General features: G+C 45.9%; 1 protein-coding gene across 10 annotated transcripts in view; it reads right to left on the bottom strand.

Moving 5' to 3' along the window:
- Positions 1–1,586: 1,586 nt before the first annotated feature.
- Positions 1,587–14,349, bottom strand: part of LOC135915137 (uncharacterized) — a 140,740-nt gene continuing 127,977 nt past the window's right edge. For all 10 annotated transcript variants that reach the window (XM_065448139.2, XM_065448135.2, XM_065448134.2 and 7 more), the window contains 2 exons: positions 3,935–3,982; positions 1,587–1,732 (listed from right to left, as the gene is read on the bottom strand). In XM_065448139.2, the coding sequence (XP_065304211.1) occupies positions 1,706–1,732; positions 3,935–3,982 (75 nt within the window). In that variant the 3' untranslated portion in view covers positions 1,587–1,705. The remainder of the gene's footprint in view (positions 1,733–3,934; positions 3,983–14,349) is intronic.

Consider the following 14,349-nt stretch of genomic DNA (forward strand, 5'->3'; position numbering starts at 1 on the left):
AACATTGTTTCAAATTTCCACTGTAAGCACACTGCACTGCACATTGTATTTACTTATACACACAGGACAAAGTTGATTAAATTTTTAAAAGAGGTACAGGTATGTCATTAAAATTTATTTCTAAAGGTATGGGTAGCCTATGCGTAAAGAATGAATATGTTGCTGTATGTTCGTCTTGCTTCAGCTTGCTCTGTGCGCTTTTTTGACCATGAAAAATGCCTATAGACTTCGGTCACTCTTTTGGTAGGGTCGTTTATTGATGTTGTGTGAAACGCACTTGAATATTGTGTGCCTCGGTACTGCTTTTTCTAGTAAGCAATGCTAGTGACTCATGAAGAGAAACACTAACATTTTACAACATTTATTAGGGATGGAAACACAGTTGCATGCAGATATCATAAGTATATACGTGGTGTCCCAATTGACTATCACGCACCAATATTGAAAGAAATAACAGTGCGTTGCTGGAAGAAAACCTAAGGCATAGTGTTTACAGTAGAGTGAAGTAGCTCGCAGTAACTTTTTGCTACTCATATGTAATTAGGTAATTGTAATTATCTAATTCGAGAGCTGCAATCCTAATTATCAGTGTAAATGAGGCATATGAAGGGACAGCCAAAGGACGTCTAACTGCGGTATTTCCAGCGACGTACTAATTGCGTACTAATATTTCCGTTTGATATATACACCCCGCGAAATATGAAGAATACCACATGACTGCGCTCCCATCCGGATCCTAAAGCAGGGCCCTCGAACAACAGCGTCACAAAAGCCTTGACGCTGCTATTTTTCTTTGCTGCGTGTTTCTCTTTTGTATCTTTTCAATTCGGTGTTGCGTTATTACCACAGCGTTGTAAATACCTGTAGGGTTTAGAACTCAGTTTCAGAGCAAAGCTTCGTTCTCCGAAAATGTCGGAGTAGGAAATCGCAGCACTGCTGATAACCGAGACACGACAGCACACGCCTTGTGTGCTGCCTATTTGTCCCCACACTGTGGCGCCGCGCAAATGAGACTATGAATCTACACCATCACCCGCCTAACTGCTCTTTTAATACAGGCAGAAGCGGCAAGTTACAAATCTCCAGGCACGTATCCACTATCACTCTTCCCGCAACACTCTGCGCCAACGTGCCTTTCAGAAAAGCATGTCTTTCTCCACTTCACGCGCACATTCATAACGTTGTGTAGTTTAAACTTCCAACTTGGTTTCTCCTGTCCCGAGGGAGTTGCATAAGAAAAGATTCCCGCACGTGATACAGTCGCACCAGATGCAGCCTGCCTATGGCCTCTGTGCCGCTAGTCGGTATTCGGCGCGACTTGTCTTTGCCGCCCTCGCTCAGCTGCTGACGCTTACCTACCTTACCACTTGTAATAAGCGTCACCCTCACTGCGTGCACCAGCTGGTAGTCAGAGAAAGCTTCACTTTAAATAAAGAAGACCACAAGCGCACAGCCTGTCGCTGCTACACAGTGCGGAGGGCCGACCAGAAACTTTCAATATCGTCTGGCCTACTATTCAGACTCACCTGTGTGCTGCGACAATCACCATTATGGTAGTTACGATATAAGCGTGAATTCGGTTCACCTCTGCAGAACAAATCTGCTCACTAAATCATTTATTGTATTCCTAACGTGTTCTCAAATTTGCTTTGTTCGCTCTGGTTGTGGCAACATCTGGTGATGGCTTGAGGCTCGTGCATCCTTGTTACTCGTACAGGCGAGTAAAGCAGTCCTGCAGTAAAGAACACCTGGATCATTGCCTAGAAATATGTGATTAACGCCATGGCACCAATGACCAGGCCTCGCGATTAGGTCTCAGCGCGTTGCGCCATTGCAGGTCTGAATCAATGCTTGGATTGTTTTTAGAATAATCCCTGCACAGGTATACTTCCATGTAGCTTTCATTGCGGGTGCCCGTGGTGCTGTTTCATACCACTATCGCACTGGTTGCCAAGTGAAACCTATTCACCTAGAACAATAAAGTATGTGCGGCCTTTCTAATAGAAATAGTCAAGAAAGGTGCATTTTTGGTCGATTTGCACACGTAATGAAATCGGTGGCACCCATCGGCAGCTTGGGGATAAAAACCCGGTAACGTATCGGTAATATATGTGATATGTTCATGTAGGAGCACAACCCCTTTAACACAATCCTTCCAGCACTCAGCCACAAACACGTTATTGCATCATTTTGCATAGAAAAAGGCACAGAAACGCTATCTGCATATTTTCCCTCATTTTATGTTTACTGCATATTTGTTATCTGCCTTGTTGTAGTCGGCTGTCGCTTCTGCTTCCCTGTAGCTACCACCTCTTCAACCATATAAATTAGCCGGACTTTTCCGAAGAAATATGGCAACTTTGGAGACAACCTTGCCACGAAAATTTATAAAACGTGTTTACTGACGTCGATCGATTATTCATGTGAGTGTGCGTGTGCACTTAATAAGATTGTGCTAATTTAATACGAACTACTAACTTAAGGCACCGTTTAATCGTAGCACTGCGACATACATTACAAGCATCTCGAAGGCTTTTCTGCATATCGTTAGGAAATAGGCGTAGAGCGAGTACTGTCTCCTAAACGAGCTGATAGCTAGTCGTTGTCTCAGCTTAGACTCAGTTAATATATACTAAAGAAGCTACACATTCTTGCCCCCTAAACTTGTTTCTGTACATTTCTCCTTGGGGTTCTGGTACTAATATTTTATAATTATAAGCCACGTAATTGGGAGAAAAAAGTGGCACGACAAAGTTTTCCGGAAATTGCTTTCCAAGGCGCGCTCCAAAGAAAATTTGCATGTGTGGTCATGGACATCACACAATTAATTTACACCCGCTAGGCATTCGAGCATTGCGTATTTCTTCAAGATAGAATGAATTGTCGCCAGAACAGTGTGGTTTAAACAGTCATTAATTACAGAGCGGCAAATCTGCCACACCTATAGTCCAAACAGAAAATTATGCTGCAGGTTCAAACTTCTTCACCCCGCCACTGTCCGTTACAGAATGCAACGCAGTGAATATTTTCAGCTGAATTTCAAAGCCTGCATCGATTCGTACACCTATCCAACAGTGTATCATGTTCGATCAACCTCAATATCATTATTTTCCTGCTAAGAGGCTAACTCTTAGCACGTCTTCACGGCGCCTACAACTTTTTCTTAAGTTTTCTTTTTCATCTTTTGTATAGACACGTTTCAATTTTATTCTCTCAAGTTTTAGTACATGTCTTGTCTCTTTCTGTCATACAAGCGGTATACTGCAATCTCGCAAATTTCTTCTGAACCCGCTCTCCAGCTGCCCCTCGTCTTTGCATAATTTATTTTCTCGCATTTTCTGTAATGCCCCTCTTCGAAGCCTGCAATTTTTTTCCGAAGAGGCGGTTAGTGTCATTATATAACTCAAGCAGGCTGCCTAACACGTACCGCAGCAACATCGTTGTGTGGCCAACCAACCGTATCATGCCAGTCAGTGAAATGAAATAATATGACGCCCATCGTTCCTTGTGAACTCAAACCAAAGTCCACAGCAGACGGTCTTGGAAAAGTTTGGGTGGCCAAGCAACCACATGTCTCTTTAAGTGAAACTGGGGTCCGCCAACACTTCGGAAACATGTATTTCCTATGTTCACTTCATCCAAGCTATCGAAGGCAATCATGGTACACTTTCAGTTCCTAGAGCAAGGAGCGCTGCTGTCCATCCCCATTACCGAAAGCCAGCTGACTGGAGAATGGGTGGGTTGATATGCTTCGTTTGCTCTCGCGTTGGTGCTGCGTACGGCACACATGATCCCCTTTCATATAGACCTCACTCAGTGGTACGTCTCATATTGTGAAATCTATGTTTCAGAAGAACGTTTTGTACTATTGCTTCGAAGGCATTCAACCCATTTGTCTTTGCAATAAAAACTAACGCAAACTCCTTTTACGTACAGAAAACTGGAGCATTGTCTTGCCCTTCATTAGTCCGTTTCGGAGTACCTGAAAAAAAAGAAGATTGTTGTCAAGGTAAGGGAGGTAACTTCTAAATTCGAGCTGAGTCTCTCATGGCGACTAAGACGCATAATGGTCACGGCAACGCCGAGGTGCACCTGTAAATGTGATTTTGTTAAGCGCAAGAAACTGAAAAGGTCGACAGTGGCGGACATATTTTATTTTCACATGAAGCAGCGAAAATCTTCAAATGTGTTTCGAAAACCTTGTAAATAAACTCAAAGTAAATAAAATTCACAGAGAAAGATTTTTTAAGCTGAAAGTATACAGGGTATCCTAACTAACTTTAGCCAGAGTTTAAAAATAAGCGAATGCCACGTAGGTGGACACAACCAAGGTAATGGAGTTTACCACCGTTTAAGATACTCAGATTATATTTTTTTTCATTCTACCTAATTACATAACCAGTCCTTATTAATGAACTTCTAAAATATTATAATTAGAGGAAAAGTGTCAATGATAATATTGCAGAGCAAGATAAGGAATTCCCGATACAGCTTTCTGTTGATCAACATGTGCTGCATAAAAATGTTTCGAGCGTGAAAGAAGCCCGCAAATACACACAAAGTGCCTCGAGTGGCAAGCCACGCGACAATTTTGCGTCCCTTTGCGGGCTTAGCATGTATTCAACAACCGAACGCTGTATCGGGATTTCTTCGCGTCGGCCTACAATTTTCTCAGCGACTCTTCCATCTAGTTATAATATTTGTGAACTTGAGTAACGAAATAAAACTAATTATCTAACCAGGCGGAACAAAAAAAAGAACCGAGGTAAGCGATCAACATTACCTCGGTTCTGTCCAGCTACGTGGCATTCGCATATTTTAAAACTTTACACAAAGTTAGCTGGGGCACCCTTTGTATCGTGCTTGAATAAAGTCCACAACTCTGTACTAGAGTCAATCGACGCTAGATTTGGGCTGCCACTGTTATGGACAGATACGCACAGGTTCCAGTACCTGGTCGCCTGCCGCACGCTGTGCACGTCTGCTTTACGCTCTTTGAAATGTGTTCACTGAAATTGTCATGCGCATCTACTGCTGCCACCCTTGTGTTTACGAGCACAGTTCTTGTCGTAATGTGCACGATAAATGCGCAACATTCAATATGATTCAATAGGGCGTTAAATGCACAGAATTCGTCTGTTAACTCAGCGCTAGCGTGTTCGTGTATGCCGTTCGCCAGTATTCCACCCTAATTACGAGAGTTAGGCACAGCAGCTTTTATTTACTGTGCACTATGTATACGGATCATTCCTTAATAACTGCATACATTTTTGAATGTAGAGCGATATAAATAATGGTAATGTTATTCTTACCATATCAGTCCCCAGAATCACAGCCTCCTCATAAAAAAAACTTGAGGTAAATTTTTGCTTAGTTAGCGCAGTGTCGCTAATTAACTTCAGAAAGTTTAAAATCTTCTTTAGTGGGCAAAACGTGGAATCAACGAAGAAGACGAAAGGACAGAGCACGATAGGACAGGTACGGTCTGTCCTGTCACCTCGTTCCTGCGTTGCTTCCGTGCTTTGCGCACTAAAAAAATATTTATTCCCTCTCCAAAATATCGCTTCACAAACGAGCCCAACCATCCAACATTTTTGACACTAAGTAAATATTTATTTATTGACCTTAGGCGGCAAGAGCAAATGAAATTTTGGAACCTGTGCTCGAAATTATCCTGCGAAACGAAAAAAAAAATGTATTAGACAAGCCCCTGAAAAAGTTGCTTAGAACAATATTTCACATTCAGGGGATATATGAAAACAGATGGGCAAAAAGAGGCGCATGAAGCTATCGGCTTCCTTGGTGGCATTGTGGCCGATTGTAGCGCCAGTACACACTTAATATATAGACAACGAGTTTTTCTATGTTTTCTGGACGATGAGGGAGTGCTGTTTTAGTAAACACCGTATTAAATTGTGTTACAGATATGTGCACTATAACGGGAATAATAATAACGTTAGTTGCTATCATAAAATGCCAAAGTGCGCTACATCTTACCGGTAATTCTAAACATTTTTGGTGCCGAAACAAAAATACAAACCTAACAGACCTGCTGTGATCTCTCTTCAAAATCGCAGTATCCATAAATAAATATATAAATAAACAAATAAATAAATACATAAATAGAAAACTAAGTGGCCTTATGCAGATCGCAGTAGTATTAATAGTTGTTGAAACGTCCCATTAGCATTATTAGAGACCGAATGTTTAGGCGCTATAAATGCGGTTTTCGACACCTATAACAGGTCATAAAAGTGTCATTTAAGTTCGTGTGGTCCTATGGCCGATGACTGGAAGATGACTACGACAGTGTGGGTATCTAGTGTGCACGCGCTAGCGCTATCACTCACCGCTCCGGCTGATGCCAAGGTTTATCCAGGCTACGTGAAACGGCAGCTTCAGAAAACATCACCTAAGTCGTCCGTCGAGAACGCGAAGCCATGACACCCGTTACTCCTCATAACGGTAGGCAAGACAAGAACCTGGCTACTATTGGACTCATTGAGGCAGTGGTTCAACAAAAAGTCGCCAATACGGGCATTTTGCCCTCCTTTCATGCCGGTAATGCTGCTCCCAAACAGGTCTCCCAAGTGGTCGTGCTGCTGTACCGAACACGACCTCCACGCCACCTTCTCAATATCCAGCCAAATGGCGCGCGCTTGATGACAAGCCCATCTACTTCACATGCTCTAAACTGGAGACATCATCCACCCTTACTGCAGCCGCTGACCCACGTTATACCGAGGAACCTTTTTACAATCAGTGGCGCACGGAACGTGCACCACTTGCATCGTCATTCTTTCCCGAGGTCTCAACTATTTAAAGCCCTCTTAGGGAAAACCGGAGCAGCAGCTCACCATCGCCCTAGCGCCGTCCGTGCCGCTCAAACCCACCTCACCGATCTCTGTCTCCCTTCCACCGCCTCTCGGTAAACTAGCTTCTGCAGCTATCGGAGGTGACGTGGCATTTATGAGCCGGCTTGAAAATCATCAGGTCACCTCTTATAGACGGTGCAACCTTCTTCACATTCTGGTTCATGATGTGGCGGTTACTGCTTCTGTTGATACCGGCGCACAAATTTATGTAATGGGATCGAACCTCCGCTGCTGCTTCCAGAAATCCGCTTATTTACGGCTTCACCCACGCTCAGATTAGCCGACGGGAGCGCACCTGCCGTGCTTGTAACGTGCACTGCTAGCGTCGCCGTTTCTGGTCAACACACATCCGGAGCGGAATTCACTAAGCGAACTTATGAACAAATTTGGGCGCAAGCAAAATTTTAAGAGGAAAGTCTATTCACGAAGCTAAAGCTGTTCGTAAGATCAGCAGGCTTGCGATACCACCGCTGGAAAGACGAGCGCTGTACTAGGAAAAATGCATATATGGCACCACAGGTGCCATATATGGCAGTACGTCAGTACTGCCGCAAATAGTAAGCGCAAGGCGATCCACAAAACCGAAACAGCTGTCGCAGATGACGATTTCAGAAGAAATTGTGTCTATCTGCGCCGCTCGAGCTGACGCGGATAAGCATTGTAACGTGCTGTTGCGGCTTATTGGACAGATGTCACAACTGATAGCCTAGGATGGCGTGTGCCTATACTTTGTGGCACGTTTAAATTGTCACTTCGAAGTACATTGAGTGGGCAATTGATCTGAAACCAACTTGAATGTTGAACCGCTATGTGTTTCGTGTACGGAGCTGTACAGTATTCTCACGTGCCCTTGAGCATGTGTTCTTGTGACGCTGGTACATTTCTGGCAAAGTTGGCGCTGATCATCGTGGTTGATGTTGACTTGTTCGAGGTGTCACTTGGGTTATGGCAGGCAGCTTACTTAGGGGCTCCAGGCCCTGACATCACCAACCTATGGTTTATTACCCGTCTTCAGAATTGATTCATTCGCGCCTTTGTGCAACGCCTCGGGTTGGAATGCGTCCGCCTGAACCCGTAAAAGAAAGCCTGGACTTGGTGCAAGGCATTATCGTGTTTATCAGCTGCGGAGAACCCAAGCCGAAGTGATGAATGCTGATACGATCTCAAAGTGTGATAGGCAGCGAAACTTCCACGCGTGGATATAACGTAGTGAAGTTATCTGGCATAATTTGGATGCGTTGTTATCTATGGCTTCTATCTGCATTTCTTATTTACGGATGCTTTCAAATCTCTCCGTGCCCTCGACATAGACACTATGCGAAAGGAGATCGCATTTCGTCGTCGGCTGGCGCTCGACGGCCTCATCCACTAACGCCTTAGACAGTGCCGGCTGCCGAGAGAGCTGATATTGAGCCTATGTATGCGCGGCGGCAGAACCGCACCTGCAGCCATGCGCTGCGCGACCACATACCATACCGATGACCGTACAAGTTCTGGGCCCCTTGTCTTGAGGTCATACGAACTATGTATCATGTTTTTTTTTCATTTCCATAATTCGCATCCATATGAAGCTCGTAATTACTATCCAATAAAGACAGTCGTTTTGTTATACGGTGGTGGTGGTAGTGTATACAGGTTGGATTAGCCTAGCAGACTTGGCCGGCAACTGCTCCGACTGAGCTTCTCTTTCTGCGCAAACTCTGTCACCATCTATGCATCAGCCATAAATCTATCATAAATGTGAGAAGAATGCGTAACACTTCCAGTACAATACTGTTAATGGAGGTACAGTGTACGAGCGAGTGCATTTGCGCTTGTCGGCGCTGTATTCGACACCCGGAAAATGAAGCTGTCGAATGGAAGTGTGCAGTAATTTGCTGTAGTAAAATGGGCTTAAGTACATATGCATGATGCGTTATCATACCATCAATTGAGCGCACTTTTTAAATTTCTTGTCGTTAAGTCCGAGCTTGGCTCCTTCCTCGCTATGCCACGACTCCGTAAGTTAAATGCGTTGCCACTTGGTTGCACCTTTATCTTAGCGTAAGAACTTTTCTTGCTAAGAAATTGGTCACGAACAGTGCAGCTTTGTTAATACCGCCCCTACTCTTTTGCTGACCTACAACAGGGCCCCCATGACGTTATCCTTGGAATTGACTTGCATTGTAAAACGCTGCTCTTATCCACTACTCCGCAGCTCTTCTCCTGCTAGAACTGCTTTCGTGCGCCGACAACGTCGGCGCCGGCCCACGCCGCCTACGCTCCGTCGATATTCTTCGACTGCCACTGCAAGTCGTAATATACCTAGAACCTTCCCAATGGTGACTACTTTGCCTTCCCTATTCCTGAGATAACCATGGTTGCAACTCCGCGCTGTCATATTCAATGGCGATAGTTAAAAACAACCCAACCTCTTATCCCTTCCTCAATTTTTGTTTGTCGACGAAAGTTCTTCCTCGCGGCATATGACTAGTGCATGTAACTGAATGGCCTACCACATGGTTTCTGCCGTAGCCACAGAACCTTTACCGGATTTTTTACTGCCTTCATCGCAGTCAGGGTGGGCCTGCGGCCACTTCACACAGGTGACATCGGGAAGCCTCGACAGGGACATGCCGCTATCCTTATGCGCGTGCTGCTTTCCTACAAGGATATCTTGCACTTTGGCGACCGTCCTCTGGGCCAGACTTCCATCGTCACGCATCGTAATGATACCGGCAATGCGAGTCTCATTTACTGAAGGCCTTACCGTGTGTCAGCTCCGGAGCGTGCTGTCATACAACAGGAAATTGATAAAATGCTTGGCAAAAGCAAAATTGAGCCCTCGTGCAGTCTTGGGGGCTTGCCGTCATACGTGTGAAAAAGCAGGACCATCGCTGCAGATGCTGTGCAGACTACCTTCATCTCAACCAGATTACCAAGAGTGACCTGCATGCTCTCCCGCTTATTTATGAAGCGCTCGACTGCTTCCACGGCGTCAGACATTTTTCTTCAATCTCAATGCGCTCAGGATACTGGCAGATCGCTGTAGACAGCCATGACCGAGAGAAGACCGCCTTCATGAGTCCTGCTGGCCCCTATCAATTTATAGCAATGCCTATTGGCTTATGTAACGCTCTTCTACCTTGAAGCGCATGATGGACATTCTTCTTCGAGGCATCATGTGGCTTTGCTACCTGCGCGATGTTATCGTTTTTTGAAAACCATCGCGCTCACCTGTCCGCAATGCTTGATATTTTTTGCCGTGCTCGCCTTCAGTTTTTTTCGTCGAAATGTCGCTTTTGGCGCCGTCAAATCTGCGTACTCGGTGACCTTGATGCTGCAGCCGCGCAATCAGACCTTGCCAAAATCGCTGCGGTTAGTCTGTTTCCTACTCCGCAGTAGACCGCGGACGTCTGCGGTATTTTTTTCGTTTATGCTCGTACTTCCGCTGTTTTCTCCAGAGCTTCGAGAAAGTAGCCCGCCCTCACACGGGCCGGCTCGAGAAGGAAGTAATTTTTGTTTGGGATCGTGAATAAGTAGAGGCTCTGTCGTCGGTCGTTGCCATCCCAACGATGCCACCAATTCGAGCACATCGAAATTCGTCAGCCAGCACGAATGATGGTATCGATGCCAGTGGCCACGGTATAGGCGCCGTCCTCGCGCAACAGCAACAATGCCTATACCGCAAGGTCGCTTACGCAAGCCGCCTTCTGTGGCCGTCCAATTACAACGTCAAAGAACGCGAGTGCTTAGCTCTCGTCTGGGTCATCGCAAATTTCCGACCAAATCTGTATGGCAGGCACTTCTCAGCTATTACAGACCACAATCTACTTTGCAGGCTTTCCTCGCTCAAGGACTCCACTGTTCACCTTGGTCGTAGGGCAATACGCTTGCAAGAATACGCATTTTCTGTGTTCTACAAACCTTAACAGCTTCAACAAGACATTGACAGCTTGTCTCGATACCCAATCGATCGCCCTTATGTAATGGAAGATGAGCTGCGGCCTTTCTACTTACTCTCCATTGCAGACTGCTTGCAAATAGGTGTCGAAGAGCGCCGTGACTCATACTTGCGGCCAAGTATAGACGGTCGCAACTCCCCACACGCTGACCTTTCTCTACAGGTGTTTGTGTTTCAGAAGGACACCTGGCAGCGCTACAATGCCCGCGCTGACGGCACTGAGCTCTTGCTTGTTATTCTCGCGCATATTCGTTCTGCTTTTTGGGCCAGCGATCCACCGACCACGAGACCCCTAGGCGTATCACGCAGACGCTTTTTTCGGCCTGGTATCTACCGTTCTGTGCCACTGTGAGTTGAGGCTGATGGCGTCTGTGAAAGACGCAAGACGCCTGCCCTACTACCTGGTGTTATCGTTCAGCCCCCTGACATCCCTGATGGACCATTTTTTCAGGGTGGACTCGATATTCTAGGGCCTTTCCTCATGTCAACAACTGGAGATGATTGGTCGCGGTCGCTACTGACAACGTAATGTGGTACGCTTTGACACCAGCACTTTCCCACAAATTGCAGCAAATTTCATTCTTCGCGATATTACCTTGCGTCACGGTGATCCTACTCAGATAATCAAGGAACTTGGCCTCGGCTTCTTGTATAAAGTAGTCAGCGGCATTCTTCGCTCCGGCTCGATCAATCACGAGTTTACCACTGCGTACCGTCGACAGGCAAACAGCCTTACTGAACGCCTCAAGCGTGCCCTCATAGATACGCTTCCTATGTACGTGTTTGAGGACGACTGACACTGAGGCATGAAGCTGCTTTTTTGTGACCTTCGCCTATAATCCTTTCGTAATCACGTGGCAGCGCGGGTAGGTTGACACCGCAGCCAGAGCAGGGACACTGGGCCCACCACTAGAACGCGGCGTGCATCGGGAGACCAGGTGGGAGGGGGACGTGTGAGGAGAAATGTACCATGTGACACAAGCTAGCGACGTCCCACAATTCTCTGCAGGAGAGCGGCAAAGCATGTGTAATCGTGTTGTGATTGTCGGGCCTAGCGCTCCGACCGGTTCGCAGTTACGCACAATATACCTTTGTGCAAGGCCACGAATCCTAAAACGCTTCCGCCTGTGATGATTAATTTCAAATCATGAATTCTGAAGCTCAGCGCATCCTGCCTTTTATCATTCAGTGCAAGTCACCATCTTCAGCAGAAGGGAAGGCGATATTGATTTCATGGTTTAGTATTTTGGCACGCCTTCGTCGACATGCAGCACGCCATGCTTTCTAGCCCGAGTGGCCAGACGTTTAGTAATTGTGTGTAGGTGCTCCACATCACTTGTATATTGCATTCAAGCAATGCACTGTGGATCGGATAAATATTGATCTGGCCCTACACTATTATAGTTTGCACCTTGTATCGGCTGTCAGCATAAATTATTATGGGAGCAATTCCGAGACAGGCAAACTATTAGGGCAGGTGTAAAAATTAATCAGGAGAAAACTAAAGCTACGTTTAACAGTCTCGGAAGAGAACAGCAGTTTACGATGGGTAGCGAGACACTGGAAATGGGAAGTGAATACATCTACTTAGCGCAGGTAGTGACCGCGGATCCGGATCATGACACTGAAATAATCACAAGAACAAAAATGAGCTGGCATGCCTTTGCCAGGCATTCGGAGATCATGAACAGCATGTTGCCGTTATCCCTCAAGACAAAAGTGTGTAACAGCTGTGTCTTACCAGTACTCACCTGCGGGTCAGAAGCCTAGATGCTTACGAAAAGGGTTCTACTTGAATTGAGGACGACGCAACGAGCCACGGAAAGAAGCATGATGGGTGTAACGTTAACGGGGTGGGATAAAAGAGCAGAGTGGGTGAGGGAACTAACGCGTGGTAATGACATCTTAGTTGAAATCAAGAAAAAGAAATGGGCATGGGCAGGGCATGTAATGAGGAGGGAATGTAACGATTTCAAGAGAATAAAAGCATAGCAGGGGGCGGCAGAAAGTTAGGTGGGCGGATGAGTTTAAGTCATTTGCAGGGAAAACATGAACACAATGAGCACACAGTTAGCATTTGCCGTCACGTCGCGTTAGGCAGATGAGGTTTAAAAATTTGGTGAACGCTTAAGCCTCGCCTATAAGAGTGGAACACGATAGCATTCAAAGCTCCCTGACTGCTTCTCATGCTTCCCGGCAAGTGCAGCTCATGTATCCGTAACGTTTATCGGGAAACACTGGCGGCGAAGGCTATTCACGAAGGCAATATTTCTGGTAGAAACATGACGTCTTGCGTGGGCCTATCCCGGATGTTGTGCGCGGTCGCACCTAAAAAAATTACATCACTGTGAGGTTTCCGTTTTCGTTTCGCACTTTTAATACTTAAGTCTGAGTACAATAACATGAAATGCATGCACTGGCAATGTTTCGTTTCATGACATTTGTTTTCGGGCAATTATTCTCAAAATTCCGAGTAATAACTTAGCCAGGAGTCAGTAATGTAAGACAAGGTATTATCAACTTTATTTATAGAATGGTGTGGCAATATAACTCGCATATACTACATGCCCTATAGTAATGTGTGGCACACACATATACCTAAATGTATACGAAAACTCACTCACAGACAACTCTGACGACGGCGGTGCCAACGCATAATTTCAGGGACACGGGCCGCTTAATTCTATCGCGTGAAAATAATGGCGAACGCAATTATACCCTTTATTTTGTAAGCAGCCGAGCACTCGACCACCGGGAAGGCGTGCAATAAATTAACTCAGAACGCCACAAAAGATGCCATGAAGGAATGACACACTTCAAACCCCTTAAGTGATTCAGCGAGTTTGAGATCGGAACCATGGTAGCACTGGCAGCATGCAGATCCCAATAAACCTGTTCGTCTACATTGTGCTGATCTTGTTTGCGTCAATTCTCCAAATGTGCGCTGGGCAGGCGAAGCGGTTCGTCGCGACTTCAGCCGCGCGAAGGCACAACCAAACAAGTTGGTTCCCGCCATATCTTGTTAGATTATGCAGTGCAACTGCAACCGGCTACACGTGCGCACCATTTAGCACATATCAAGACAGCACCACATCACATCGGAGCTATGAAAGGCTGCATCGGATACCCTGTGTTCACTAGGCGTGGCAGTTTTACCAGCATGTAAATCCCAATTAACCCCACTCGCCCACATAGTGTAGGTGAGGAAACGTTATGGTACGTGTAATTGCACAGCAACGTGGTTTTGGTAATGCTGGAGTGCCTATGGCAATTTTCTTTTGTGATCGAAATGACAGTGTAATTTAGGAACCTGTTCTTGCCGGGAGGCGACAGTGGCAGCAGCGGCGGTGACCAGAGCGCATCGTAAATCTGCTTGCTGCTTTACGCAGGGAAAAAAGAAGAAAGGTCGCTGTTATCTCGCCACGGAACGCCAACCACGAGGGCCATATCTTCAAGCTGAACCACTGCATCGTACTTCGGTGCAACGTCACGGCACTGCAGCGACATCTGGACACTGCTTGGCCCGATATA

This window comes from Dermacentor albipictus, chromosome 4, assembly GCF_038994185.2.
Source record: "Dermacentor albipictus isolate Rhodes 1998 colony chromosome 4, USDA_Dalb.pri_finalv2, whole genome shotgun sequence".
Classification (NCBI taxonomy): Eukaryota; Metazoa; Arthropoda; class Arachnida; order Ixodida; family Ixodidae; genus Dermacentor; species Dermacentor albipictus.